Genomic DNA, 24,844 nt, shown 5'->3' on the forward strand with positions numbered 1-24,844 from the left:
GGAGAGGGCATCCAAACCCCTGGAACTGGAATTATGGACCATTGTTAACAGTCATGTGGGTGCTGGGATTCAAACCCTGGTCCTCTGCAAGAACAGCCAGCCAGCCAGTGCTCTCTCTTACTGAGTCATCTCTCCAGCCCCCATTCAAAAATATTTTTCAATGATGCACAAGAAGTGTTCCAGTGAGGCCTTGATCTCAGCCCAGGCTCTTCCTGTTGAATCACAAGACAAAACATATGTTCACTATGCACTCAACTTACTAGTATTAAATTATGGTTACACATCTCATTATGAGGCAATTTGTTTACACTCATCTAATTTCTTTTCTGTCTTTCCTAATTCTTATGCACAGTCTGCTGCTGAATGATACTTTAAAATGTGGAATAGGATATTCTTTTACTGAAGTATTCAGTGATGTGTTCAAGATAGAAAACAGCTTGTCAAAAAATCTAACTGCCTATAGGTTGACAGGCCCCTGTACTACATGGAAATGCTTCTTAGGCTCTGCTGCTCTGTGAGATAGCACCTTATTGATTTGATTCAACAGTGCTAAGTGGTTGGCCCTGATCTGCACCTAATTTTCCCACTCTAATAGCTGTAAACTACTGTCCGAAGCTTTAGCTAAATGCCCATGACAACCAAAGACTTTTACTTTGGCTATACAGAGTAATAACAAAGAAAGCAGAAGGGCTAACATCACAAAGAGCACTGAAAGAAAATGCAGCTGGCAATCTGAGAGTTGTATTTCTGGTCTGTAAGATTCTTCCTTCCAGGGCTCAACTCAGTGCCTCATGGGAGGTCACTGTTCAGTGCAGGAACTATTTGCAAAGCAAAAGTAAATGCCTTCTCCACTGAATTTTTCAACTCCATAAATAGAAGATATTTTACACACACACACACACACACACACACACAACACACACACACACACACACACACACACACACACACACTCCAAACTGTTCATCTTATAAGGCTCCACAGACTCCACTCCTCATCTCTACACTCCAGAGACTGAGAAGTGTGAGTAACACTGGGTCCTGGGCTGTTCTATTATCCAGCACTGCTAGAAACTGGTGGAAGGATCAGAAGTAAACGAAAGACCAGGGATGATTGGGCACTGTTTCTCTGTGGGGTTATGGGTGCACAGCTGGCTGCCAGCATCACAGACATGAAAAAGGAACACTCATTGCTGACATCAGCATTGAACTTTGACCCTCAACTTCTTCCCTAAAGAAAATAAAGTGAAGCCATGATGCTGGTCCCTTCCAATCCGACCAATGGTCCTGACTCTTGAAAAATAAGCAAAAATACTTTAACTCGAATGCACACTAATAAACGCCTGGTCTATGTGAATTTTTGATGCCTTGCACGGTATCTTTTGCCTTTTTTGTTTCCAGTGATATTCTGTCACCTGATGATGTAACCTAAATATCAAAATCATCTTGTTTATAATCTACACATGTAAATATTTTCAAAAACACAACTATGAAAGTAGCTAGGAACTGGGTTGCACAGCTACGTGTGGAGAATCATTCCAAAAACTACTTTGTCTTGAATCGTAGGAAAAGCATCTCCTGGGTTCACCTTGTAATTATGATTTTCTCTATTCTTTTGAGAATTTGAACTCAATCAGCTCTCATGGAATGTAGAATACCAAGAAAAGTATTTTTAAAAGTTGTTGACTCCTTGCTGGGCATGGTGGCGCACGCCTTTAATCCCAGCACTTGGGAGGCAGAGGCAGGCAGATCTTTGTGAGTTTGAGGCCAGCCTGGTCTACATAGTGAGTTCCAGGCTCCAGGCCAGCTGGGGCTACAGGGAGACCCTGTCTCAAAAAGACCAGAGGAAAAAAAAAGTTGTTGATTCCTGTTAAACCATGGCAAGATTATTACAACTAATCTTTTAGCAGGCTTAGTAAAGTCTCTTTAACCATAAATGAACCAATTTTTTTTTAATATTAAAATTTTCAATTTTGTTTTTTATTTTTTCCCAAGAACATCCCATTTTATTCTTTGTAAACATAATTTTTAGAGACTAGAGAGATGGCTCAGTGGTTAAGAGCATTGACTGCTCTTGCACAGGTCCTGGGTGTGATTCCTAGCACATGGTGGTTAACCATCTTCCTAATTCCACTTCTGGAAGAATTTGATGCCCTCTCCTGGCCTCTGTGAACACTACACAACATGGGTGCACTTACATACATACAGGCTACTCATACACAAAAATAAAAATAATAAAACATTAAGAAAAAATAATTTCAATTGAATTTTTGTAAATTTCATTCAATATATATTGATCATACTTAGATCCCCCCATCTGCAGCCCTATTATAGCAACCTCCTATCTGATTTCATGTTCTCTGTCATATATGTTAAGGCTTATCAAGGCAAATTTTCATGTCTGTCCACTGGAGCTGGTTAATCTATCACACCCTTAAAGAAACCAACTTTCTGTCTCCCAGTAGTTATTGGTTGCCAATAGGTACTCAGCTAGGGTTTGGGTCTCCCTGCAGCCCAGCTGGCCTGGAACCCACTATGCAGACCAGGCTGACCTCAATCTCACCTGCCTCTGTCTCTGTCTATGAAGTGCTCTTATTAAAGGTGTGCATCACCATGCTTAGCTAGAAGCCAGTTTTGAACATAGTAACATTCTTATTCACGAGTGATCTATAAATATTTTTATAAGTGCAACTCACAAACTCGTATATACTCAATTAAGCACATATAATTCTTTGAGTATATTTTGACTGTAAGTTAACAACAAACTTTCCAACATCTTATTTTCCTTTCAAAGTTTCATCAAAGAGTTAGATTGTGGCAGCTAACTCACTGGAATGTCTTCATAATACATGAACTATTTGTGCTCTTTTATTTTTTGTTCTTTTAGAAACAGGGTCTCCCTGTAGCCCCAGCTGGCCTGGAACTCACCACATAGACCAGGCTGGCTTGAACTCACAGAGATCCGCCTGCCTCTGCCTCCTGAGTACTGAGATTAAAGGGATTTGTGCACTTTATACTGTTTGAAAATTGATTTGTACACTGGGTTTACAACATCAGAGCTATTTGAAACTCATAAACTGACTAAAACCATAGGTCAAATTTGTTCAATGGACAAATTATTGAGTATAAAGCAGAAAATAAGTTATTGGCTTCGTTTTCAAGACCTGCTTTTCTGGCTCTGCATTTTTTAACTAATGCATTTTTTTTTTTTTGTCAATTTCCTGATGGACAGAAACTTAGTAGTGTACTTCTGATAAATGAACTAAAATAATTGACAACCATCATCTGTTTCTAACTTATTGGCATAGGGATCTTCTACAACACCATGTGAGCATAAGATTTGTTTAAATAGATATCACTAGGTCCATTGAATATCTGTAATCAATTTGAATCAAAACCTGACAGTAGCACTAAGCAACTAAGTGCGAGATTTCTGTATTTAAAAAATTATTTATTTTTATTTTATGTGTATGCGTGCACTGCCTGCGTGTAAGTAAGTGCACCCATGTTGTGCAATGCCTGTGAGGACAGAAGAAGCCATCAGATCCCCTGGAACTGGAGTTATGGACAGTTGTTAGCTGCCATGTGGATGCTGGGATTCAAACCCAGGTCTTCTGCCAGAACAACCAGTGTTCTTAACTGCTGAGCCATCTCTCCAGCCCCCCAAGAGATTTATTTCCATTCATTTCTTCTATAATATTCATACTAATTAACAAGATAACATAAATATGCAAATCATTTTACTCAGTTCGTCATAACAAATGTGGGCACATAGATCGATACTGTAGAATATATATGTATATATAATATACAAATATAGATGTATTTATGCCCTGGAAGAAATGCATATATACCCCCTGGAAGGTAAACACTCAAATTTATGTCCTTATGAGTTTTCAAATTATTATCATTACTTATTAATATATGCAGATCAAGATGAAAAATAACACTGCAATTCATTATAAATTCTATTTGAATTTACATGATTGATTTTTCTCTTTTTTTTTCTTTATCTTAAAGGGTTTAAATAAGATTATTCTGACACACATTAGAAACTGTTGGAAGATCCCTATATGAACTTATTTATTAAGCATAGTATTTTCCTTTGTTATGGAAAAGGAAGAAAATGTGTTTTTTTTTTCTTATTTTCTAATGAAAAACTATGAAGTTATTTTTAATGTCTATATCAAAGGATGAATTTAAAGTTCTGGGAGACTCTTGGATACCCTGACCAACAACAATTCCCATTGGGAATTTTCCCTTGCCTGGCACTGTGATTTAGTTATATCATTCAGCTTTACACATGCACTCACATTTATGTTATATGTGTATTTTCAGGAGACTTACTAAATACTACATTTACACATGCACTCACATTTATGTTTTATGTGTATTTTCAGGAGACTTACTAAATACTACATTTCCCATTGGTTTTTCACACCACTTAAGCATTATTTATTATTTATCTTTTTCCCCTCTCTGCCCCTGTATAGGCCTCCCCCAAGTCCCCCTGTTAAAGTACTTCCCATTTTTCCTTGGTAAAGCCTGTCTCCTACTATCCCCCTCTCTGAAGCTCCCCTCCCTATATGGTTCCTTTTCATTTTCCTGGCTCCTGTGATTACATCAGTATACACACACACACACACACACACACACACACACACACACACATATGCATATGTATGTATTCACATCTAAGGATTTGGATCCAAAGCACAGGGCTTTTTAATGATAATTTCACAGTAAGAAAACCAATGAGTTTTTGTGTATTTATTTCATTTTCAGTGCTAAGGATGGAGCCCCAGGCCTTGATGCATACCAGACAAATGTTATCTCATGTAGCCTAGCCACAGCCCCAAACCAATGAACTTTTAAGAAAAGTGTTATATTGCAACATAAAATAAAAATCCTTCTTTCTTTTTGAAGGTTTATTTTAGTGTGTGTGTGTGTGTGTGTGTGTGTGTGTGTGTGCATGTGGCTACCTCTGGAAACCAGAAGAGGGTGTCAGATCCCCTGGAGTTGGAGTTATAAGCAGTTATGAACTGCCTGATGTGGGTGCTGGGAACAGAAATCTGAACTGCTGAGCATCTCTCCATTTCCACTTCTTTATATGGCCACATAAATGAACCATATGTCAATTAGCTAGAATAATTTCTAAAGTTCCCGGTACTGATTTCTATCCTGGGGTATATGCATGTTTGTTTGAATACATTGTCCAGTTCAGATACCATTTGACTTAACAAGGGCACATGTTGGCTTTCACTTTCCATCTAACTAGAAGAACTATGCCAGAGATAAGATATTAAATAAGAAAAAAGCTCTTTGTTTAAAAAATACTGCATGCACAACATAGGAGTAAATAGAGAAGTCCATTTACTAGCCCGTGCAGTGTGTAAATGCCCGTAGTATGCAAACAGAAGGCAAACTGGACAGCAAGCAGGAAGTGGTCTGTCCTCTCTTGACTGCACAACTAGAAGCAGAAAATGTTGATCCAAGAAACTTCTTCAAATTAAAAAAGTCTTCACTCAAAGGCAGAGGCTCACCCCTTCTTGTGGCTAGTCTCCTTGTTTCTAGACACTGTGGTTTTCTTTCTGTTTTTATTGTAGACCAGTGTGTTCAAAATTCAACTTCGTTTTGTGCGCACATGATGAATGCAAGCCTAAAATCTATCAGAGATTTATAAAGAAAAGGAGTGTGTATCTAGGAATCTTACACAAATGTTCACAGAGATAGTACTAATGATGTAATCCAGAATGAACTTTTTTCCAAAAATATAGTTTATATCTAATAAACCTTCCTAGTTTCCATTTATACCTTTAAAATACATTGGAAATTAATATACTAACAAAAACAACCTGCTCAATTTTTGTAACAGCAAACATTTCCAGCCATGAATCACACATTAACAGAAAAAAACAGAAGCAACTCCACATCAATTTTCACAGTCCAGTTCCTCTACATGAGCTCCAAACACAAGACCAGAGCCACACACACAGGGTTTCCCACAACACTTCCTCACAGGGGGCAAAGATGCTGCTTCATTTTACTTACACACACACACACACACACACACACACACACACACACACACACAAATGAATACACACACACACACACACACACACACACACACACACAAACAAATGAACAAACAAACAAACAAAAAACAAAAAAAACTACACCAAGAAATGATAAAGGCATCATAGACACATTTCCAACTTCCACATATAACACACTAATAACAAGCTTTAATAAGTAGTATTTTCCTGTCAAACTGTTCTTAAGCACAGATTTATCACCTTTTTGAAATAGTAAAACATTAATTCTGTAATAGTCTGATAAGTTCTTATAGAGTTCATGGAGAGAAGCTATTAAAATACAGATATTCGTTAACACTGGAAACAGGTATTTTGTACTTTTATCCCAATATCTACTTGTTGATATCATCAGAGTTTTACGTTTTTTCAAATAAGAAATAAAAACTTAATGAGTCTACCACTAGTTAGATAAATATCCCGAAGAGGTCAACGTCAGAGTAAAGCCAACGTCAGAATATTTGGAAACTTAAATAGTTAAATCTTCCCACCACAGATCTGGGATCCCGCGCCTCTGCTGCCTTACCTCAATAATTCTGTCATGAATCTTCAGGCCATCTGCTCTGTCTGCAGGTCCATTTTCTAAAATTTTTGAAACATAAATTCCTTCAGTTGCTGATTGCTTCTGATTATTCTATAAAAAGATGTAATCATTAGTAGAAAGAAACAAATAAGCAAATTTTAAATTTTGTAAAGGATACTGTTCTAAATCCAATGTTAACAATTCTCCTTAAACATGTAACTCTCTTAGCTGGGAATTTTGCATAGAATTAACTTACTTAACACCAGCTAGTCATAAATCAAGATATCAGCTGTAATTAATGAGTCTGGCATCTCTGACAAGATCATCTATTACACTGCATTTCAGAGTTCACATGAAAAGCTGTAGAAACCTCTCACCTCTAAAGTGCTATGGCAGATAAAAATTATAGAAGAAAAAGAAAACACATTTACTTCCTAGTATGTAGTAGCTTTGGGATGCAATCATAATTTTGGAAATATAGTTAGCTTCATAGTGTGAGAAATTTGGAACCATCGCTCTGACCTAGAAGACGGAGTATGTTCAAGTGTAAAATCCTAAAAGTTTGACTGTCTGTGTCCAGGAAGCTCACTGGATGCTGATCTTCACATTTTTTCAGGTAGAACTTGCTTAGAGCTTAGGGGAACCTCAAACATGCAGCCATTTGACCCCATCTGGCCTTTTGGCTAATCACAAGAAACCAGAGGCACTGTACTACCTCCTCAGGGACGATGCTTGTCATCCTGTGACAGTACATGACGTAGTCTCAAATTCCAGTTTATTTTATGACAGGAAAAATAAATTTAACTCTAAAACTTGTTCTTAATTACCTGTCTTAGCAGTAAATTTAAGAAATTCTTAAATGTCAACGTTCAATGTCATCTAAATGTCAAAGTCCTAACTGCATTTATAAAAATATTCCTTGAGGGGGAAATAAAACAACAAAAATAATGTGAGGAAAAGACTTGTTTTCATAGTAACTGGGACTATTTCTGAAAGAGAAGCACAGCATCCATTGGTTGCTAGGTTTGCTAGTTGCATAGATTATGCAGGACAGTACAGATCAGCCCCATCCTGACCCCCTTAGTGCACTGCCTGGTCTGTGCTGCTACGTCAGGGACTTCCTCAGACAGCAGGTGCCAGGTAAGATTGGAGTATTTCAGAGAAGTTCAAGGAAAGTTAAAGAATTTAAATTTTTTATTAATTTTCTTTGCATGAATTCAAAAGACTTTGTAAATTTATGACTTTTTTGCAAACAATAGGTGTAGAGTTTATTCATCCTATTAAACAAGAACTTAAGGGGCTGAAGAGACGGCTCAGTGGTTAAGAACACTGACTGCTCTTGCAGAGGACCTGGGTTCAGTTCCCAACATCCAGATGGCTAACAGTCATCTGTAACTTCAGTTCCAGAGGATCCAAGGCCCTCTTCTGGCCTCAGGAGGCATTGCATGACATGGGTGCACTTACATACATGCAGGCAAAACACACTCTACATAAAAAATAACAAAATTTGTAAAGGAGTTGATTTGAGAAGTCAAAAATGTTAACCATCAGTTTTCTTTAATACTGAGTTTCTTATGTAACTGTGAAAAGAAACTTATCTCTCATTTAAATTCATTTCCTCTGTCCATTCATTTGTCAAGTTCTCAATCTGGGTTAACATCTAAAGTTGAACAGGTTGAGCATCACATGGGAAGTGGAAGCAGATGTGTTCAATGGAAATTGCCTATTCCTGTTACTGTGACACAGGTTTAAGAGATCTGCTAACAGTGCTATTAAATGTAGGCAGATAAAAAGTGAAGTGTATTTTTTCTTTTATGACTGTAGCTAGGAGAACCAAGTTTGTTAGCTGTAGTTTTGCTTTTTTTAAATTCAATTCTCTCAGAAAGAAAATCTGGGTGTGCACTATAATGTCTGCATTAAGGAATCTGGCATTTGCCTACAAGCATTTTAAAGATCAAATCCTGTTTTCCTGACTCGAAGTCCATTTCATGAGCAAAGTAATGTGTTAACAAGGGGAGTCACCTGATGTGGTCGGCCTCCTATAATATTGAATCCCAAAGCATCATCTTCTCTTTTCAATACAACAGTGATGGACTTGTGTTCTCCATCCTAAACAAAAAGGAGGCAGATGGTAAGTAAAAAGTAAAAAAGAAAAAGCGAGTACTATGTCAAGCTTTTTTTTTTTATTACGTCAATGAAAACATTTGAGAAGTGAAAACTCTTAAGGCTGATTAAATTGGGCAGAATTTCTCCTGCACAAACTATGAAAGTATGCATCTGAAGGGATCAGCTGTGCACATGAAGCCAGGATGTCTTTTCAGACTTGACTATATGGTTTTGCATTTCACACAGGCAGCATCTACTATTGACTTCACCTTAACTGAAAACAAATTTCTGGGCTTAACCATGCAGGAATCTTTATTTTTATCTTTGCATGACAGAAAAGTAAAATAAATCTTCCCTGAGGTTAGAGACATTTTGATGTAAAATTTCTCTTTAGGAAGTGTTAAGAGATCTTTTAAAACGCTGAGCTGTTTAAAATTTCCCTTCAGCAGTAATATTCTGATTGTTGCCTAAACACAGGATCTATTGGGATATAGCAATCCTGATTTTAAATAATAGTCCTATCTGGTTTGCTGTAATTCTCACAAAATAAAAATAAAAAGATTTTTGCTAAGTAAAGTAGTATGTATTTCTTTCCTCGTGGAACAATAATATTTAAACAAATAGAAATTATGAGGCTGGAGAGATGGCTCAGCAGTTAAGAGCACTAGCTGCTCTTACAGAGGACCTGGGTTTGATTCCCACCACCCACATGGCAGCTAAGAACGGTCCATAACTTCAATTCTAGGGGAATCTGACGCACCTACCTACATGCAAGCAATGTACTAACACATATAAAAAATAAAAATATTTTAAAATGGGAATTAGTAAAGACCAGTCTTTCGTGGGGCTGGACCCAATGACCTTCAGTCACAATTACACGTGTTAACTTCTCTGAGGAGCTTAAATGTTTGGAATTACCTCCGAGGGGTGAAGCCCCAGGGCACCCCCACTGCGAGGTCACACCCCACTCTCCCAGGAGCTTTCCCAGGAGCGCAGCAGCCCCTGCTGGTAGCGCAAAGCATTTCTAAGCAGCGCCGGCTGCGTTTGACAATGAGTCTGCAAATCACTTCTCAGAGCCATTCTGCACTGGGTCCTGGGCTTTTCTGACCCAGTTCCAGTGGTTGCACCTTTCCATCTACGTTGAAACCTGGACTCGAGGCTGTGCGTCCCCCAGCCCCCGACCCCCCTATCTGGAAATCCTCCTGAATATGTAAGCACACGGGAAATCATGGGTCACCCAGTCTTTTCCTTTTCATTGTCCACATTAGTTGCACACGGTACTCTCTTACGTAAGGACACAAACATGTACTGAGTTATGTTGACTACAGCAGTCTTTTGATGCGCAGTGTGCTTTCCCCCTTCAGGAGCCAAAACCAGTTAACTTCTCCCGCTTCAGTTGGGTTTTTCGAGCTGTGGGCAGGAAGGTCAAACGTGTGGCTGCGCTGCAGGCCAAGCTCAGCATCCAGTTCAGCGCAAAGTCCCGGAGTCGCTCCTCCCCGGGGAGCGCACTCACCCAGCCAGCCCGGCTGCGGGACACGTCCCCGGCGCGCGCGCGCGCGCACACACACACACACACACACACACACACACACACACACACACACACACAATCAGTGAAGGGAGAAGTCAGGGGTGTGAGAAATCCCAACTGCCGACCCCTGCGTTTGCCTTGGTCCCCTGCCATCTCCATCCCCCGAGATCTCTGAACTGAGCAGAGGGGAGGTGACTGATAAGGAGTTACCAGGAGCGTTTGGCAGAGAAAGTAAATCACTCACCCCTCAAGGCTTTACTTCTCCAATTTGCTTTGGTCACTGGCCCAGGGCATCAAAATGGGCAGCGTCAGTGGACAGGAGAGTGGAAGATGGTGTGGATGGGAAATGCGTTTTCCCAACTCCCACTTCTCAGGGGCGCAAGGTGCAGCTGTCTGGGTTGAACTCCCCAAGCTACATGGATAGAGGCTCCGCAGACTCGGCTAAGGCTAACCTGGGGGCGGATGCGCCCTGCGGCGGCATACGGAAGGCAGACACGCACCTCCCCAAGTAGCCCTGAGCTCTCCTGTGCCCCGCCTAGCCCGTTCTTCCCGTACCCCCGAGCTCACCCTGCGGCGGCTTCTAGGGTCCCCCGCGAAGTTGCGAATGAGAGCCATGAACCGGGCCAACTTCTGGTACCTCGCGCTGCAGCAGGCGGAGATGCCCCAGCAGCGTCTTCCCGCGCCGCCCGCAGGCCACGACCGGAGCCCCGGGTCCGAGGCGCTCGGCCGCGCGTGTCCCCACCCCGGCGGGCCTCGGTCGCGGACCACCGGGCCTCCCGGCCGGCTCCACAGCAGCCCGGGGGGGAGGCGCAGCGCTCGCCGTGCGCCGCCAGCTCCCACAACCGCACGGCGCGGCAGCAGCCCCGGGAGCTGTAGTCGCGCAGCACCGAGCCGCTGGACCAGGCTCTGCAGCGGGAGCGCCCGGGACAGCTCGCCCGGCGCCGGCTGCTGGCACTGCAGCGGGCACCCGCGCCTCCGCGCCGCCCAGGGCAGCAGGCAGCTGGCGCCGAAGACGTGCCCGCGGGGGTGCGCGGGATCCTCCGTCCCCTGGCCGCACGCTGGTACTGGAAAGCCGGGTCCACCGCTTCTGCGAAGCGCTCAGCGCGAAGCCCATGACGGGGGTGGAGAAGGAGGGGGCCGTGAGGGAAGTCCGCCCGCTCCGAGCCCCCCAGGCTCCTCCAGGGGCTGGCGGGAGGAGGTGCTGGGAGGTGTGATCTCAGAGTTTGTTTCAAGTTTTCAGGCTCCGGATGTCTCCTGACTCCGCAGCACTGATGCTAACAAAAGCCACCCGGGTGGGTAACCCTCACTCCTTTGCCGCTTTCCAGTTTGTTCCTGTAGAAACCAGACTAGTTTACAGCAGCCCCTGGGAAGCCTCGCTCTTTCCCTGAGCCTCGAGGGCTCCTCTGCTTGGACCAAGCTGGCGATGCGCTTCGATGAAAAACAAGTCTGAAATCCACGGGAATGGAATCTATGTGTCAAGCAGATCTTCAGTGAGATCGTTTGAAACAAATGCATTTTTGTGCTTTCACTGTGACAACTACAGAATCGCCAGCTAAAAATATTTGACCCTAGAACTTAACTGTTAAAAAATATGACTTAGGAAATCCACAGGGCCGGGCCTCGCAAAACGAGGTGCAGAAAGGTGATTGTAGAAAGAGGGTTCCTGATGGCCATAACGGCCATTCAGGCTTCCTGACGAGGGGGAGGAAGCAGGCATTCAGTGCCTTGACTCCAAGTTCACTTGGCACACCGTCCTTCTTCCACTTCCGCAAACCTTTTACTGCTGGGAATACAGTATGATTGTTTGGGCACATAGAAAGGAAAATTAAAGGGTGGGTTATAAAACCTTAATGATTCTTCCCTCTCTTGGATAGACTGCAATCCAAACTGCCCTCCCCTCCCAGTAGACACAGAATGCAGCCTGCCAGGCCTACCTGAAAACATGCACTATAGGATCCCCCTAGTCCCTCCTTCCCCCGTTTTCCTCCCTGTCTTCTGAAATTTGGGAATGCTAAGAGCCTTCGCGCCTGGGTGTGTGCACATCACTCCATTACCCAGGACCCATGCCAGGTGCTTGGGATGGGCTTCCTACATTGATTATTGCTGATTCCTCTCTGCAGTGGAGTGCTTCTCTTGGAGAGCTGGGAAGAGCATCAGTGAGCACACAGGGCAAGGCGCCACTGTTTTAAATCTTACAGCAAAGTGAAGAATTAGCAAAGGCTAATAAAAGACCCCACTAGTGGCCTTCTGGACCTGCTTTCCAGTTGAAAGATGAGGTTTGAAGAGTAGCTCAAGCCAGTGAGTGACATGGTGTTGGATATTTCTTACACTTTTCCTCTTTTGTAAAATTAAAATGCTACATTGTATGTTTTATACATGCAGATATATGATAAAGTAATATTTGCTACTTTGATAATAAATTCCTGAATAATAAGAATTGAAATACTAATAGCAAGAACATATTGTTACTTAATGCATTTTATAAAAGTTATTCAAATAGTTTATGAACAGGAGAAACCTGTTTTATCTTTTCTAGTACATAACATCCTGTGTCTTATAGATATAACTTTATGTTTATATGTTTGACAGTAAGCAAAATGGTGCCAAGAACAGTTTTAAAACAGAAAGCAAGAAGAGGCAGAGGGCTGCAGTTGTGGGTAGAGAAAAACGAAAATGGGGCCTGAGAGATGGCTCAGCAGTTAAGAGCACTGTTGTTCTTGCAGAAGACCAGGGTTCGAATCCCAGCACACACACGCTGGCTCACAATCATCAGTAACTTCAGTTCCAGGAGATCCAATGCCCTCCTCTGTCCTCCTCCAGCACGACATGGGTGCATTTACACACATGCAGGCATAGCACTCATACACATAAAATAGAAATAAAAAAAAATGAAAACTGTCAGGACTCGGGTTTGCTTTGCTCAGCAGGGGACCTACTGGCTTGGGGCAGAGAGACTTGATCAGCGACCGAGTCTTGGACCCTGGGACCTGTGTCTTTTCAACAAGCCATTTCATTTTAAAATTCAGATGGTTTTTATACATCCCAAGGAACTGGTGGTTACGTGGGATATGGGAGTCACATACAAAGATTTAGGGTACAAAGAAACAGGACATTTAGTCTGTTAGTTGGTACCAGAAGGATTCTTAAACTTTTACTCAAGGTTATCAATGCCCATCCTGTAATTTATTGGCCACAATGTTTTCTTTCTTAGAGCTAAAAGCGTGGTGAATTTTTAGCTTTTAGCTCAGGAGTAAACCTTTAACCTGGCCTAATCTCTTAGCCAAGGATAGCTGAGTTATTTGTTCAGGACAAGGAGATGAGCTAAGGGTTGTTGACCAAGATGCTTTCCCACAGAGCAGGGAGCCTGCACTTATGACCAGGCCACTTCCTCCTGCCAGTCTGCCAGTGTTCTGCAAGACAGGGATTATCAGAGCTACTATTTTCAGTGCCCTTCCCTTTAGCAGAGAATGCAGCCTGGACTTAAAAGTTTTAGGCTCAGCTGGGCATGGTGGCACATGCCTGTAGTCCCAGCACTTGGGCGGCAGAGGCAGGCAGATCTCTGTGAGTTCAAGGCCAGCCTGGTCTACATAGTGAGTTCCAGGACAGCTGGGGCTACAGGGAGACTCTGCCTCATAAAGACAAAAATAAAAAAATTTTAAGCTCATCTCACCCTAGGGCTTGGCATCCTGGTTTCCTACAAAAAACAATGATCAAATGATATCCTGATTCATCCACAGAATTCTTACTGCAAAAGTAAGGGGCATAAATAGATATAATATGGTATGGCATGGTGTGGTGTGGTCAAAATAGATACAGTATGGTATGGTATGGTATGGTATGGTATGGTGTGGTGTGGTGTGGTCAAAATAGATACAGTATGGTATGGTATGGTATGGTATGGTATGGTGTGGTGTGGTGTGGTCAAAATAGATACAGTATGGTATGGTATGGTATGGTATGGTATGGTGTGGTGTGGTGTGGTCAAAATAGATACAGTATGGTATGGTATGGTATGGTATGGTATGGTGTGGTGTGGTGTGGTCAAAATAGATACAGTATGGTATGGTATGGTATGGTATGGTATGGTGTGGTGTGGTGTGGTGTGGTGTGGTGTGGTGTGGTGTGGTATGGTAAGGAAGATATGGTATGAGGAACTGCAGGATCTATAACATATTCACTATTAATAGGAGGGAAGATGTCAAAAACTGTATCCACAGAGTTAAAACACAAGAATATGTGAAGCCAAGAAATGACCTGAGCCAAAACCATGCTCAGGAAAACATTTTACAGAAGAAAATGCAAGCTTGAGCATTTCGAAAAGAGTTAAGGAGAAAGGCATGGCCAGAGAGATTGAACACAGCCGAGTGGACTCACTGCAACTCACTGCAAATCTATGAACACAGCTGAGTGGACTCACTGCAACTCACTGCAAATCTATGAACACAGCCTAGTGGACTCACTGCAACTCACTGAAAATCTATGAACACAGCCTAGTGGACTCACTGCAACTCACTGAAAATCTATGAACACAGCCTAGTGGACTCACTGCAACTCACTGAAAATCTATGAACACAGCCTAGTGGACTCACTGCAACTCACTGAAAATCTGTGAACACAGCCTAGTGGACTCACTGCAAATCTGTGAACACAGCTGAGTGGACCTCCCTGTGTAAATCTAGATGTCAGCTGAGCTTCTGTTTAGACTACAGGAGACTTTTCTGTACATCAGGAAAATTACATTACCCAAAACTTGGATGAGCTAGGGACATGAGCCTTGCCCTTGGCAAATCTATGAACACAGCCTAGTGGACTCACTGCAACTCACTGCAAATCTATGAACACAGCCTAGTAGACTCACTGCAAATCTGTGAACACAGCCTAGTGGACTCACTGCAACTCACTGCAAATCTATGAACACAGCCTAGTGGACTCACTACAACTCATGGCAAATCTGTGAACACAGCCTAGTGGACTCACTGCAAATCTGTGAACACAGCTGAGTGGACCTCCCTGTGTAAATCTAGATGTCAGCTGAGCTTCTGTTTAGACTACAGGAGACTTTTCTGTACATCAGGAAAATTACATTACCCAAAACTTGGATGAGCTAGGGACATGAGCCTTGCCCTTGGCTACTCACCACAGCTACCTGGTAAGACCTAGTTGCTGAAGACACCACACACTTGGGCTGCAGGATGTAGAGAAATCAATCTTAAACTGACCATGAAAGTTCCTCTATTCTGCTAGCTTTCATAGTGCCCAAAGGTGCTGTTCAGGCTGCTAGGGGAAAAGATATCAATGGTCTTACTGGACCCTACTGGCTACTATACTGACCTGCCAGGTAAGATGTGCTCACTGGCCTATCATGGCAAGATGGCTTTGGGGTATGGAGCTGCTCTATGAGGCCTGCTCCACAGGAGGCAATTTCATATCTGCTACTATAATTTTGGTCATAGTCCATGCTGAAAGGTATAAGCCTAGGGAAGAATCTGCTACTGCCATTTTGTTTAGTGATAATGTTGTCAAATTGCCTTTTAAATATTTACGCCTATACAGATCTTGGTCAGAAAAGCTTCTTTTTGCTGTGGGCAGCAGTCAGTACAGAGATCCATAATTGGTCATCTTGCTGACAATAAGAGACAGAGTCATACTGAGTCCTACATGGAATATCTTTATCATCATTCACCTCCCTCTGCCAAGGTTCAGGGAACATCATGGAAAAGGAGGTAGAAAGAATGTGATAGTCAGAGGATGGGGCTATGGCAGAGTGCTGTGAAATGCTGTCTTCTGTGCTTGTGTATGTTGTACTCCTGAACTCACAGCAGCTGTGGTTACCTACAGGTTGGCACAAAATCAAACTAGCATCGACCAGGGAGCTGTCACTTCTCCTCCTCCTCCTCCTCCTCCTCCTCCTCCTTCTTCCCCTTCCTCCTCTCCTCTTCCTCCTCCTCCTCCCCCTCTCCCTCCTCCTCCTTCTTCCCCTCTTCCTCCTCCTCTTCCTGCTCCTCCTCCCCCTCCCCCTCCATCTTCTCCCTCCTCTTCCTCCTCCTCTTCCTCCTCCTCCTCCTGTTCTTCCTCCTCCTCTTCTTCCCCCTCTTCCTCTTCCTCCTCCTCTTCTTCCTCTTCCTCCTCTCTTCCTCCTCCTCCTCCTCCTCCTCCTCCTCCTCCTTCTCCTCCTCTCCTCCTTCTTTTTGAGACAAGGTCTCTGGCCTTGAGCTCACTATGTAGCTCAGTTTTGGAGATCTGTCTGCCTCTGTCTCCCAAGTACTGGGATTAAGGTGTAGACCACCCAACTCAGTCTAATTATTCTTTCTTTAGAGTGCTTCACTGGTGGATTTCCCATGCTCCAGTGGAAGGCCCCACACCTATGCACATATAGGCAGCACTAACTGGACTTAGTGGGTTATCCAAAGGAAGGAGGAGGATGAGGATGAGGATGAGGAGGAGGAGGAGGAGGAGGAGGGAGGAAGGAGGGGGAGAGGTGAGGAAAAGGAGAGGGAGGAGGGGAGGAACAGGGGGAGGGGGAAGGAGGTAGAGGAGAGGGAGGAGGAGGAGAGGTGAAGAAGAGGAGAGGGAGGAGGGAGAGGAGGGAGGAGGAGGGGAAGGAGGGGAGGAGGAAGAGGAGGGGGAGAGGGAGGAGGAGAATGAAGTGAGGAGGAGGACATGTTGGCAGATACAAGGGGAGTTAGATATGATCGTATTTCACTATATAAATCTATGAAATTCTCCAGAATAAAGAAATATTAAATAACAAGAAGTAATTCTCTGAGGTAATTAAAGAAGGCACTTGGAATGAGTTTTAGATACAAACACATATTTCAGCAAAGTAGATCCAGGAACATTTAAGTATCTTGGCAAATGGGACAGGTCAACCTCTTTTTCATGAGTGTGGGCATCCACCTATGCTTTCATTGATCAATATTTTCTGACTTTCAAGAGTATCCAGATAACAATAATTGCAGAGTAACTAGTAAATTTGGGGGCATAGCTGATAACAAAGCCCCGTACTCCTGTTTGGGGGAGATCAGCCTCTGCTGCATGGCCTGTAATGTCCAAGACCAGCTTTCCTTCAGTCTGACTGTCTGCCCCTATAGCTGTAGACAAAGACAGACAACAGCTTCGCTTGGATCCCTGGCTTGTTTCAAAATATCCTTATGTGGCTGTTTATTTTTCAGCTTAGTAACTGGTTTCTATTTCATTCTACCACTGACTCATATATTCATGAAGAGATAAAGAATCTACTTGGATCTTATTATACCAGTTCTGAGAGAGTTGTTCCTTGGGTGTTTCCAGTGCAAGAGGCAGGGTTCCATCCAACTCAGCTTGGAGTGAAACCTACTTCACAGACAAGTGGGAATCTGGGAAACAGAAGTTATTGAGTTTAGCCTAAAAGCCTTAGCATTCAAATGTCATATCTTGAGACCTAGAAGTGAAGAAGGTAGATATGAAATGGGACAAAAGATGCCCTCCCTTAAAGCGTTAGGTTTTGCTAAACCAACTCATTTTTATTTTTTTTTCCTGTTCTCTTAGGCATTTGATTAGTGTCCATAAAGTCAAAAAGTGTGGAGAAAATTTCCAAAGAACCTTTGAATAAATAAATCATTTATTTACTATATAGTTAAATAGCATAATTTAGTACTTTTAGCATAACCATATTCTTAATTTTTAAAATTGCATTCATTGATTCATTTTTTGAGGCAGGGATTCCCTGTAGCCCCATCAGGCCTGGAATTTACTATGTAGACCAGGCTGGTATCAGTCTCACTGAGAGAGAGCTGGTGGCTTCAGCCTCCTAAGTGATGGGATTAAAGGCATGGGTCACCATGCCTGCCCCTGTTTTTATTTTATGCATATGAGTGTTTTATTTCCATGTATATAAATGCACATGTGCATGTAATATCTGAGGAGGCCAGAAAAAGGTGTTCCATCCCCTGGAACTGGAGTTACAAGCAGTTCTTAGCCTCCATGTGGGTACTGGGAACTGAACTCTCTCCTTGGCAAGAGGAGTCAGTTCTCTTAACCACAGACCCTAACAGCAACATTTTTAAATGCTCTTTTATAAGAACTTTCTCTAAAAAGGAAATTTCATCATTTCTGTTTTATTTTCTCTGATTCTCTGGTTTTTCCCCCCAAAGTAGCCTAAATTGAAGCTGTAACTTTATAAAATTACTGTAATATCCTAGGCAAAAAATACTCTGATACTTTAGGTCCACATATTTCCAATACAATACATTTATCTTTGTCATGGAATTTGCTGTTCATACATATTCTTTCTTTATATTTTTGTGTCATGGCCTAAGATTAGAATTGTGCCTAGTAATAAAAATGAATGTGTTCACAAAGCAAGTAGTAATAACAAGGTCACCTTGACACTATTTAATAATTTCAAACTTGACAGGAAAGTGCTCTAACACTGAGTTAGTAGAAAGCTCATTTTTAATGAGGCAACTATTTTTACAAGATAAGGGTGATTGTCCTATCAGCCGTCCATTTAGGATGTGTTTTATTCTTAGAAAAACTCAGAATCAGTTAAAGCGAGAGAGCACAGAACGCCATCAATCCTTATAAGCCCTACTGCTGATGCGGATCCGTTAGGAGTTATCTGCTATTATCTTGATTTCTGCTATCTGTGACAAAATGAAAACTTAGAAGGAGCATCATGACAGTACAGAATGACACTTTTAAGAGGAATGAAGTGATGTGAACCAAACATTACACACTTCAAAATAGAAGTGTTTTAAAGTAATTATACAGTCTCTGTGAGAATGAATTATCAGACAAATATAAATGAGGAATTTGAAGAAAATCAAGTTAAAGTGAAGCATTAAGTGCAAAGTTGTAGCAACTTTCAATTAGACTATAGCCTGATTTTCATAAGTTACTGAAACAGTATTTAGTGTGTTATTAACATTCCACTTAGGAGATTGTGTTTCTTTCTTTTGAAAAATCGTTTGATCAGATTTGCCTCTCTTTTCAAATCATCAGCTTCCTCCACAAAGCCCTGCTCAGAAATTCCACTTCGAACTGGAAGAAACTTGCTCATATATTCAAAATTTTCAAAGAAATGTTATGTCCTCTGTAAGCAGACTTTTCTCTGGTTTGTGATTTCCTTATCAAGGTGAAGGAGTTCCCTATCCTTGTCTCAGAAATCTCAGCTAGGAAGAGGAACAGCACTTGTTTATTGCCTCTGTACATGACGACTTTCATCCAGCAATTCTCTTCACCAACAATAACCCTCTCACTGGTCTGCACAGTATGTGAGAGCCTGTAGATATACCATGTGGCCTCCTTATTTTCTGTGATAAAACACCGACCAAAACAAACTGGAAGAGGAAAGGGTTTATTTCATCTTACATCTCCCAAGTGAAGCACAGACCACGCAGCAACACCCCTTACTGCTCTGCGTCTCTGGCCCGTGCTCAGCCTGCTTTCTTATATAAGTCGTGACCACCTGCCCAGGGGTGGTACCACCCACAGTGGCCTGGGCCCTCCTCCATCACTCAACAGTCCAGAAAATGCCCCCCACACATGGCCACAGGCCAGTCCCATGGAGGAAATTCCCCTGTCGAGGTTCCCCCTTCCAGATGTGTCAGGCTGACAAGTGAAGCTATACACAGCACAGCAAGTTGGTTCAACCAGTGGGCACAGAATATCTTCAGTAACTAGGTTCTCTACCTCTGTGGTCCTTGAAGGTACCTCCTCAGGGCTGGAGGACAGATGTCAAAAACTGCCATGGCCCTATGCTTTCTCATACAGATCAAACAGTCAATTTGATCAAAGCATTATATATCGTTTAAACGGAATCCTACCTTCTTTATATGTGCTTTGCAATCTTGCAGGGGATTACTTAATCTTTCTAAATACTATTTTGCCTTTAAAATGATTAAAATAATGATCACTCCACAGAGATTATGGAACTCATGATTAAATTATGTCTACTACTCTCACATACAGGAGGCATTCAATAAATGAAAGCTTTTGGTATTTTCTCTCACGCTAACATGATTCATGTTAAAGCATTTGTACACTTAAAATATAATGATCATGTTGGATCATTCCATTAAAAATCTTATATAAAATGTCCCATATTCAAATGATGTGGGGATGCAATGTTATTAAAATATTTTCCTAAAATTTTTTAATAATTTTTATTGCATTTATTCATTTATTGTGTATGTGGATATGTGTGGACGAGTGTGATGTTGCTTGTATGGAGGTCAAAGGACAACTTGCTTGAGTTGGTTCTCTCTTTCCATCATGTGGATTCTGGGGATCAAACTTAGGTTATCAGGCTTGACAGCAAGCACCTTTATCTGATGAGCCATCTGGCTAGCCCTGTTTTCCTAAAATCTGACATACATGATTAGAGGGAAAAATATGAATAAATGCGCTTCTCAAAAAACACATTTTGTTTTTTTGTTTTTTTTGAGAAAGGTTCTCCCTGTGGCCCTAGCTGGCCTGGAACTCACTACATAGACCAGGGTGTCCTCCATCTCACAGCGATCCACCTGCCTCTGCCTTCCAAATGCTGGGATTAAAGGTGTCCACCACAACATCCTGCTTATTTAGTTAATTTTAAAATAGATTCGCACATAAAAGTATTGCTGAGGGCTGACGTCTGGGTTGGATATTTCCAGGTTCTTGGAATCTTATTAAAAGAGCTGGACACACACACACACACACAGAGTAAACAAATAAATGCAAAAAAGAAGTTTTTAGAAGAATACAGTTGTTTGTTTTTTAAAAAAAGTAAGGCAAAAGTACACATCATTTTGGATCCATTGCCAAGAGAGACCGTGGGCCCTGAGTAAGAGCACACTCAAGGGTCACATGATTGTTTGGGGTCACTTTTATGTGGTCCAGCAGAAGAGAAGATGTTTGCTAGGGGTGCAGCATGGATGGCTCTGTTTCAGTTGACAGACTTGACTTCTGTATGTGTTTCTCTACTGTATACTTCCCTTCCCATAATATAACTGATTTTAATCATATGTACATTCAATGATGCATAGACGCAAGGTGTTATATAGGGGATTCGGCTTAAAAGTTTACCTTATTGCACATGTACCCACAACCAGTCTAGATGGATCTCCAGCCCACTGTCCTCAAACCCCTGCCTCCCTCCTGTCTTCCCATTCCTGGATAAACTGGAAAATGCATGAATAGAAATGATGTGTTATGGAGGGGTTGCTAGGAGGAGAAACTTATTTCTGTTGTTAAAGCCTGTATACACATACCTGCAGCTTGCAGTAGGTAGAGTCTCAGGTTGCCAACCGGTTGCTAGGTGCATTCTTAGGAAAGGGGTGTGTTTCTTGCACAAGCCAAGTGGCACCCTGTATTGCTAATTTAGTCCTAAACGTGTCCGCCTCACAAACACCTTAAATATTGCATGCCGTCTTTACTTTTCTCATTATAAAAATACTCCAACCTGCTCTGGAAGGCTGGAGGCACAGAAAGAAATTCTTAAAGTGAATATTGTCCAAATAAGTAAGCATGAGCCAACAATCTTGGAGGCCAATCTGGCAGCACTTAGTGAGGCAACAGCATGCACCCTGCACCCCATGGCCTGGCAACCTGCTGGGGCCCTTTCCACACATTGATCCTGGATGCACAGTGAAGATTTGTCTGCGGAATTGTGGGAAACTTAGTTTTTCATTGGAGGAAAAGATGAAAATGTGGAGCAGAACTAGATCATGGTCTATAATGGGGTCAAAGCAATGATCTTTGTGGCACATAGAGAAGAGTGGTGATGATGATAACAACAAGCGTAGCCACAGTAGAAAAGATGTTTTGAGATGATGAATTAGCAGCTAGAAGAGAACATAAGCTCTTTTTAAAAAGAGATAACTCACTGAATCCCATTAGTACCGTCATAAGTGAATGGTGTTGGGTCATCCACTGGGGCATGAGCAACCTACAAAGGACCCACCCCCCAAAGTGACCCTTCTCCCTCCTTCCCTCCCTCCGTCCCTCCCTCAGCATCCATCAACTGCTAGTAGTTCCTCAGTTGGGGGTGAGACAACAGGAGCCCCTACCCACTTCATGTTGGAACTTTTAACCTGATCAGCCTTGTGCAGGCGACCTCTGTTGCTGTGAGTACATGCTTTCAACAGCCATGCCGTGCCCAGAAACAGCATCTCACAGCATCTCACAGCACCCCTCCCGATCCTCAGGCTCTTACATTCTTCCTGTCCCTTCTGTGACGTTCCTTGAAATGTATGGGAGTGTTTGCTATAAATGTCCCATCTATAGCTGAGCCTGCAAAGTCACTAATTATGAATACTTTGAGCTGTTATGGGTCTCCTCTGTAACCACTACTCACTGAATTAGGAAGCTTCTCTGATTAAGGCTGAGTGAGCAGAAATCTGGAGATATAAACATAAACACCCAGAAGGCATAACTATTTAGCAAAATCCATCAGTGGATTTTCGTCTACAGCTTATGACTTTCCTAACCACGAGTTTGGATCATATTTACAGGTTGAGTTACCACCTATGAAGCACTTGGTTGCCACTAACAGTCTTGCCACTATTGTGCCACCAAGCACAGCTTGCCTGGCAGGTATTAAAGCATGTAAAATCAAGAACTGACGAAGACTATTGATATCTTTTCTCCCTGCCCCCCAGCACCTGCATAGCATTTCCGAGCACTAAGAAAAAGAGCCAGCAGGAGAAAGAGCTTCCTGGTCAGCTCAACATTGATTCCTCCGTGTTCGGCAATCAAAATGAGTGGGCTTACAGCGTTGGGAGTTTGCCATTTAGTTATGGTGGGCAACTAAAAGCAAAGGCAATAGCATGCATTGTTTGGGGTGCCTCTGGGGTCTCCCTGATCAGTAAATCATAAGGATGTATCCCATACCTGGCACCAAGGTTTGTAACCCATGTCTTTTGGGGACAGCATTGTTCATCTGTGCAGGAGACCTCTGTTCAAACTCCTTTTTAAAAAACGTTTATTTTAATTAGCTTACAAACTACTGGAGTTTAATAAGGTTTCTTCAAAACCCTTAGTGTTGGTTAACTCATCCCCTTCCTCTTCTTTACCCAGTCCCTCCCCCATCCCCACTTAAACCTTTAGCTCCCAGTGTTCTCTCTACCCCTGACTGACCTTTCCCATCATCTGTGTTCAACTGTTCCCTGTAATCTTCTGTTCCTTGGGTTATGTTCCTTGGGTTGCATGCTCAGTCTTCACACACACTTGATTTTGGTTAACCTTTCCCCTGCTTTTCTCCCCACCCCCTCACTCCTCTAGTTGCATTTACTTTTCTGCCCTCAGTTTGGTGGTAGATTTGTTGGGCCCGAAGAGAGTTGGAAGGACGGTGTGAAAAGAGGACATGACCAAGACAGAGTGTATACACATATGAAATTCTCAAAGAAAAAAAATAAATAAAATTAAATTTAGGAAATACAAAAAAATCCACAAAACCTGAAACTCGTTCTAAGGGAGTCTGTAATCCACCAATATCAATAAACAACTCTGTCCAGGTGTTGACGAAATATTAAGGGAACGCAAAAAGCAAATGAAGTTTCATACAATGAGCAAAGTAGGACATTAACATAATTTAATAAAAACCTCACTTCACCTTCAATGATCTTCTTCACAGTAAATAGCAAAACTGACAATATTTACACTTATTTCCAGAAAAATTAGGATCATTATTGTGCAGTATTCTCAAGCTCTATAATCCTTACAAATGCGATTTTTGTCTGAGCCCATCTGAGTTCTGGCTAGAGTTTTTGGTCTGACCTTTCATCTGCTACACTGGGCTATTGTCCCCTGTCTGGGTACGCAGGGAAGGGTCTTGTCTCAGTGCCTGCTCCCAGCACTCCTGTCTGTGGTCAGCACTATAATGCTCATGGAGATACAGTGGGCCATTGCTCTCACGCACACATGTTATGGAGCTTCACAGTCTAATGCCAAGTTCAGAAAGACCAGGGTTATTAACTATGTAGGTCTTTTGCCGTCCATGAGCTGGGTTCACTGAAAATGGGCACAGTATTATTTCTTACCTTGGGAACCGTAGAGAGGTTTAGACGTAAAGTGCTAATTACAGGATCTGGCATAGAGAGGGTGCTCTACAATGACACGTAGAACTAATTTTCACAGAAATGTTAAAATAAATGTTAAGCATGTAAGACAATATATCTTTTTACTTCAAAGAAAAAATTACAGAACATGACAATGATTTTTAAAAACGTAAACCAAGAGGGGGTGGGGGTACTAATCTAATTCCTAAGTTTAAGATTTCCAATGAAGTGTTTATGAATTTTAACATTTTTAAAAGGCTTTTTGTCTAAGTTATGTTATATTAAGGGTCTGTCCTGGTTTGCCTTAATTTTCAACTTGATGTAACCCACACTCACCTGAAAGGAAAGTCTGAGTTAAAGAATTGACTAGTTGAGGTTGACCTGTGGGCATACCTCTGAGGGACCTGTCCTGATTACTAACTGATGCAGGAGAGCCCAGCCCACTGTGAGAGGAAGCAGCTGCCTTGGGTTGCAGGAGAAGAAGAGCTAAGCATGAGCCAGGGAGCCATCCAGAGAGGGAGACAGCAAGCAGCGCTTCCGCATGCTTACTTCTACTTCCTGCCTTGACATTT

At 42.2% G+C, this 24,844-nt stretch overlaps 1 protein-coding gene across 1 annotated transcript in view; it reads right to left on the reverse strand.

The window, feature by feature from the left end:
- Window positions 1-15,712, reverse strand: part of LOC115070733 (PDZ domain-containing RING finger protein 4-like) — a 192,051-nt gene extending 176,339 nt beyond the window's left edge. The window contains exons 1-4 of the mRNA XM_029564648.1: window positions 15,586-15,712; window positions 10,822-11,318; window positions 8,640-8,726; window positions 6,621-6,728 (exon numbers count right to left, since the gene is read on the reverse strand). Coding sequence (XP_029420508.1) covers window positions 6,621-6,728; window positions 8,640-8,726; window positions 10,822-11,318; window positions 15,586-15,712 — 819 coding nt within the window. The remainder of the gene's footprint in view (window positions 1-6,620; window positions 6,729-8,639; window positions 8,727-10,821; window positions 11,319-15,585) is intronic.
- Window positions 15,713-24,844: the final 9,132 nt, after the last annotated feature.

This window comes from Nannospalax galili, unplaced genomic scaffold (assembly GCF_000622305.1).
Source record: "Nannospalax galili isolate Female #2095 unplaced genomic scaffold, S.galili_v1.0 scaffold357, whole genome shotgun sequence".
In the NCBI taxonomy this organism is placed as follows: domain Eukaryota; kingdom Metazoa; phylum Chordata; class Mammalia; order Rodentia; family Spalacidae; genus Nannospalax; species Nannospalax galili.